General features: G+C 38.6%; 1 protein-coding gene across 1 annotated transcript; it reads right to left on the bottom strand.

Moving 5' to 3' along the window:
- Positions 1-4,710: 4,710 nt before the first annotated feature.
- LOC113700919 (uncharacterized) lies at positions 4,711-5,784 on the bottom strand. The gene has a single exon (XM_027221347.1). The coding sequence runs from the start codon at positions 5,782-5,784 to the stop codon at positions 4,711-4,713; it is 1,074 nt and encodes a 357-aa protein (XP_027077148.1).
- Between the last annotated feature and the right edge of the window lie 1,000 nt (positions 5,785-6,784).

Below are 6,784 nucleotides of genomic sequence, written 5' to 3'. Positions count from 1 at the left end.
ACGAATGGCATGCAGATAATTCCTCCTTCAAGTTTCTCTTTTATGAAGTGGCGGTCAATCTCAATATGTTTGGTTCTATCATGTTGCACAGGATTATGAGCTATGCTAATTGCCCCCCGGTTATCACAATAAAGCCTCATTGGTAGTTCAATAGGTCTTTTTAGCTCCTCTAAAACTCTCTTCAGCCATAACATCTCACACATACCATGAGCCATAGCTCGGTACTCTGCCTTTGCACTACTACGAGCTACAACACTTTGTTTCTTACTTCTCCAAGTAACCAAATTGCCCCATACAAAGGTACAATACCCCAAGGTTGATCTTCTATCAATGACTGATCCTGCCCAATCAGCATCTGTATAAGTTTCAATGGTCTTTCGATCTCCTCTTTTAAAGAACAATCCCTTTCCTGGAGTACTTTTTAAGTACCTCAGAATTTGATATACTGCATCAAGGTGCTCTTCATATGGAGAATGCATAAACTGGCTCACAACACTCACTGAAAAAGCTATATCAGGACGAGTGTGAGCCAAGTAAATTAGCTTGCCTACTAACTTTTGGTATCGAGCAGTATCAACTGGTGTTCCATCTTTTATATCTGCTAACTTGTGATTCGGATCCATAGGAGTGTCTGCAAGTCGACATCCACTCATCCCTGTTTCCTTTAAAAGATCCAAAACATACTTGCGTTGGGACACAACCATGCCCTTCTTGGACCGAGCTACCTCCATCCCTAAGAAATATCGTAGTGTTCCCAAATCTTTAATTTCAAAGCTAGAAGCAAGACTTTTCTTCAGCCGTTCCATCTCAATTAAGTCATCTTCTGTGAGGATGATATTATCCACGTATACAATGAGTACTGCTATCTTCCCGTCCTTGGAGTGTTTAACAAACATGGTGTGATCACTCTGAGCTTGGGTATAGCCTTGATCCTTTACCGACCTAGTAAATTTTTCAAACCAGGCCCTAGGAGATTTTTTGAGATCATATAACGATTTTTTTAGCTTGCAAACTCTAGACTGAAACTTCCCTTCAAATCCAGGGGGAGAATCCATGTACACCTCTTCCTCCAGATCACCATTTAAAAATGCATTTTTGACATCAAGTTGTTGGAATGGCCAATCAAGGTTTACTGCTATTGAGAGAAGCACCCTAATAGTGTTTAATTTTGCCACTGGAGCAAAAGTTTCAAGATAATCGATCCCGTAGGTTTGAGTAAATCCTTTAGCCACCAATCGAGCTTTGTACCGTTCCAATGTCCCATCGGAATTATACTTGATGGTAAAGACCCATTTACACCCTACTGTCTTTTTCCCTTGTGGCAGGTTTGTTACTTCCCATGTTTGATTCTTCTCAAGAGCATACATCTCTTCTTCAATAGCCTTTCTCCACTCTGGAACTTGTAATGCTTCCTGTACATTCTTTGGAATTTCCATAGAAGAAAGTTGTGAAGTAAATGTCAAGAAAGTAGGGGATAACTTTTCATAAGAGACATAGTTAGTCATAGGGTGTTTGGTACAAGAACGCATTCCCTTTCGAAGTGCAATAGGAAGATCCAAATCAGCAATCTTTGAATCAGAGGAAACTTTATCTGATGACTCAAAAACATCAAATTCTGCCCTAGGTTCGGATTCCTTGTTGTGAAGAGAAGGGGGAGCTTTATCTTTTCCTCAATGATTTTTCCTGACATAGGTTTTCAGGGTTTTTTCAGTTACATTCCCATCTCTTTCACTAAGAGAATTCGACTCTGTTATTGGCACTAAAGACAAAAGATCCTCTTCTAATCCCTGATCAATTTTTTCACGTTTTTCAAAATCCTTTTGACGGGCAAATTGAAGAGTGTCATTTGATTTTTCAGGATTATTATCTTGAAAAGATTCTTGTTGAGGAAATTGTGCTGTAGATTCTTCTAAAAAATCAGAAAAATTTTGATTAGGAATTTGATTTTCAATACGAAAAACATCATCATCTTCTACAAGTTCTTCTACATGCCGAGTCCCCCCCTGAAGAGGATCTCCAAAGAAAGGTTTCTCTTCGAAAAATATTACATCCATGGTTACAAACATTTGTTTCGAAATGGGGTCAAAGCATTTATACCCCTTTTGCGTGGGTGCATATCCAACAAAAATGCATTTTCTTGCTCGAGGGTCTAACTTGGTTCGACCTTGTTCATGATTGTGAACAAAGGCTATGCACCCAAACACCTTTAATGAGACTTCATATGTTAATCGAGACATGGGATAAATTATTTTGAAAAAATTTAGAGGAGCTTGGAAATTCAAGGTTCTTGAGGGCATTCTGTTTATGAGATATGTAGCAGTTAAAATTGCTTCGCCCCATAGATATTTAGGAACATTTCTTGAAAAAAGTAATGCCCTCGCCACTTCTAAAAGATGTTTATTTTTTCTTTCAGCTACCCCATTCTGTTGCGGGGTATCATTGCAGGAGCTTTGATGCACAATCCCTTTTTCAAGAAAAAAACTTCCCAAAATTTTATTGAAATATTCTTTTCCATTGTCACTCCGAACAATTTTGATGTTTTCTTGAAATTGTGTCAAAACCATGCTGTAGAATTTTTTAAACACACTTGCAACCTCTGATTTCTCTCTTAACAAATACACCCAACAAACTCTTGTGTGATCATCGATGAATGTAACAAACCATTTTTTTCCAAATGAAGTTGAAATTCTAGAAGGACCCCAAACATCAGTATGTAATAGAAAAAACGGTTTTGAGGGTTGATAAGGATGTATAGAAAATGTAGACCGATGATGTTTAGTCAATTCGCAGATTTCACATTGAAAGGAAGATGAATCTTTATTCTTAAACAAATCTGGAAATAAGTATTTCATGTAATAAAAACTAGGATGTCCTAGTCTAAAGTACCATAACATAATGTCTTTATTACTAGTAATAGAGACAGACCCGTAACATGTGTTTTTGATTGGTGTTGTCGTATTCGATCCATCTTCAAGGAAGTAAAGTCCCCCATTTTCTCCAGCACATCCAATCATCCTCCCCGTGGTCAGTTCTTGAAACTCACAAAAAGAGGGGAAAAAATTAATCCGACACTTGAGATCCCTAGTTAATTTACTTATGGACAGCAAATTGCATGATAACTTTGGAACATGAAGAACTCTATGAAGTGTTATAGTAGGAGAGATGACAACGGAACCTGTGCCAGCTATGACGGATAATGATCCGTCAGCAACCTTGACCCTTTTATTCCCTGCACATGGACTGTAGGTAGAAAATAATTGTGACGAACTAGTCATATGGTCAGTGGCCCCAGAATCAATAACCCATACAATCTGTGGACAAGATGCATTTGATGTTTTACATAAAAGAGCAATAGTAAAATGATTACCATTTTTAGCAAAAGAACAGAAAGGAGTGAAGCTTTTTGGCTCAGTGACTGAAAATTGTGGAGACTTAAAGAGTTTGTACAGTTGGCTTAATTGTTCCTTTGTGAAGGCTGGTGTCTCAGAGTCAGTTTGTTTCTTTTGAGAATCCTCATTCACAGTCTGCAACACCTTGCTATCACATCCATTTTTCTTCTTGAAATTCGATGGTTTCCCATGTAATTTCTAGCAGTGTCCTTTGTGTGCCACGACTTTTTACAGTGTTCACACCAAGGCTTCCTTCTTTTATCTCCGTCCAAATCTGTCCCCTTAGAAACCAATGCTGAAGTCTCAACTTCATCCTCTGCCTTGGACTTTAGCATCACCTTACGCCTTGATTCTTCTCTTCTGACTTCAGAAAATACTTCACGAATGGAGGGGAGAGGCTTCCTGCCCAAAATACGACCTCGCACCTCATCAAGTTCTTGATTTAGTCCGGCCAAGAAGACATAGACTCTGTCGTTCTCCTCCCGTTTCTTGTATCGAACACTGTCTGCACGGCAGTCCCATTCATCCTCATAACAAAGATCCAATTCCTGCCATAAAGTTATCATCTGATTGTAATAGGTTGTAACATCTCTATCTTCTTGTCTTGATTTCCATAATTTCGTCTTGAGATTGAAAATTTGAGATGAATTCTCTATATCGGAATACAAATCCCGGATAGCGTCCTACACATCCTTGGCTGTGGGCAGAAATAAGTGTGCCTTTCCTATCGCTGGTTCCATAGAGTTTATCAACCAAGCGATAACTAGAGAGTTCTCTGAATGCCATCTCTTCAAATTGGGATCTTCAGTAGCTGGTTGTTGAATTTCTCCAGTAAGGTGGCCGAGTTTACCTCTGCCATCGATTGCCAGTTTTACGGATTGAACCCATTCCAGATAATTGGAACCATTTAATTTATGAACGGTTATTTGTAGGGAAGAAGAATTTGAAGCGGAATAATCTGTAGTTTGGATAACTACTGAAGACGAGGATGAGTCTTCTCTTGTGTGAGCAGTCGATCCAGTCATGGCTATTCGGTAGTTCATGGCAGGAATTGGTATAGAGCCGGAGCTCTGATACCATTTAAATTTTAAAAGAAAAGGAAAATGAACAAAAAACTCTACTTTTCTTTATTTTCCCACACCCTAAAATATGCTTACAAGGTAGGCATTTATAGGACAACCCTATCATAGTTCTGCCACCACTTAAGGTAATAGAACCATGATTTTAGGGATTACATAATCAACTCATATCCTATCTATTCAAACTTGATTGATCATAAGCAATAAAATCCCATAATCATGGGAGGTAATATCTCTCATAATCATGGGAGATAATTATGGAAGATAATATCTCCCATAATCATAGGAGATAATATCTTCGACAAAAAACATTTCAGGTTTTCAGCGGTTGCATTGGTTGCATTCATCTTGAAAAACTCAGTTAGCATGGTCTTAGAAAAATCAACTCTTGCTAACAACTGCAGCAAATCTGAGTTTTTCGGAAAAGAAACAAGCTGCTGATTTGGAAGGTGAACTTGGAGAGTATAAACAGATGGGGTCATCTCATTTAAACGGAACTCATAGATGCGCCAAAACGCTTCCTGAGGTGAAATGTATCTACCTTTTTGGAACTCTTTAATCTCGTCAGTATCAGTACCACTATCATCCGTCATAATCCTAAAAGAGACCAGATCATGTCCCTTGAACACATACTTATACAGGTACTTGACCAGTTTAATGGTAGAACAAATCTCCACATTCATGTGGCAATCGAACAAAGCAAGAAGATAAGGGTTGTAAGGCACAACCCACCTATTATCAAGGGTGAATCTGCGAACTTTCGCTTTCTTGCCATCATCCCTTCTTCTATAATATGGGTAACTATCTTCACCATGGGTTGTATGAGGGCAAAAAATTTTTGGATATTGATTCTTGCAGGAACCATCTTTCATACAGGGGCAACTTTTATCCATGTCTCCACAAGGACCATGGATCATATGCTTTACAACAAGAGAGTAGAGGTGAGGATACTGAAGGCGATCAGGTAATTCAGCGCAGACTACCTTGTCGTATGAATCTGGATTGAGCAGCTTAAATTGAGGCTTCAAAATGAGTAACAAATGAGCATGTGGAAATCCCCGTTTTTGAAACTCAATAACATAGACGCATGCTGCCACCTCACCAAAAATCTGCCTATTCAAGAGTTCGTATTTAAGCATTTCAAATTTAGCTCTAAAAACTCTAGCTAAAAGATCAGGCCTATCCTGCGGCTTCTCATGATACTTCAGATTGCATTGAATTTCTTTCCATGCGGGATTGCAGGTCATGGTAAGAAAAATGTCCGATTTTTCATATTTTTGTACAAGTTCCATTGCATCAAGATAGCAGCACCTCATGTCTCTGGGACCACCTATAAAGGAAGCGGGCAGCACTATCCTATGACCAACTCTAGAACCCTCAGTTTGGCCTAGAGAGACACTATCCAATACCCTTTGAAGAAGTTCTGATCTGACAACATTTTATCGGTGTCTATGAAAGTCCAGCCTAGAAGTTTCTATCTTCACATAGGAATCAACTGAAAATTGTTGTAGAAGTCTAAGACAGTGCAGCAACATCGACTCATCGCTGTCTCTTATTTGAAACCTATAACAATAATATTCTCTAGCTGATACAGTGTCCTCTTCATTCTTTCCATATTTAGCGGCTATAAAGAAGAAGTAAAAAATGTCAAACTAATGATGAAAAAATTATGATGCTCACCCTAACAGCCTCAAATAGCAAGAAATACACTTGCCTCTGCGTTCCAAATCGAGTAAATGTGAAGGGCTATCAACAGAGGAAGGATCAACATTTAAATCATCCTTACAAGAATATGCCTTTCTCTTCCTCTTGCGAAGTTTTTTAACACCATGGTGCCATCCACATTCACCTTGAGGAAAGAGAATAGGGTACTGCAAATGATCATAGCAGCCATAGTAATGCTTAATTCTATGGCTGGTATTAGAGTGGGTATAAACTTGAATATGAATATTTCTATCTGTCGATTCATCGTCATCCTCAGTCCATATGGCAGCAACTTGAGAGGCCGTAGCCAGATTATAGACACGCTGGTCCAAACTGGGATAACAATTCAAAACAATTTTATAGGTGTCAATGTTTGGGACATTTCTGAGATTCTTAAAGAATTTAGCATAAGGATTGTTTGAAAGGATTCACATAAGCAATCTTAAAGTGCTTTCACGCAACTTATCAGAACTTCCAATCCTCTTTGCTAATTCTTCATCAGAATCAAAAAAGTAAAACTGAATTCCAGAAGGTCTTTCATATGACTGCACCAAACTATTAAGGAAATGGTAGACCTGACCTTGAACACGGAAAGTATAAACACCTTTCGTG

This window comes from Coffea arabica, chromosome 7e, assembly GCF_036785885.1.
Source record: "Coffea arabica cultivar ET-39 chromosome 7e, Coffea Arabica ET-39 HiFi, whole genome shotgun sequence".
Taxonomy (NCBI): Eukaryota; Viridiplantae; Streptophyta; class Magnoliopsida; order Gentianales; family Rubiaceae; genus Coffea; species Coffea arabica.
Note: the sequence above shows the minus strand (reverse complement) of the source record. Positions and strands in the feature narration are given on the sequence as shown.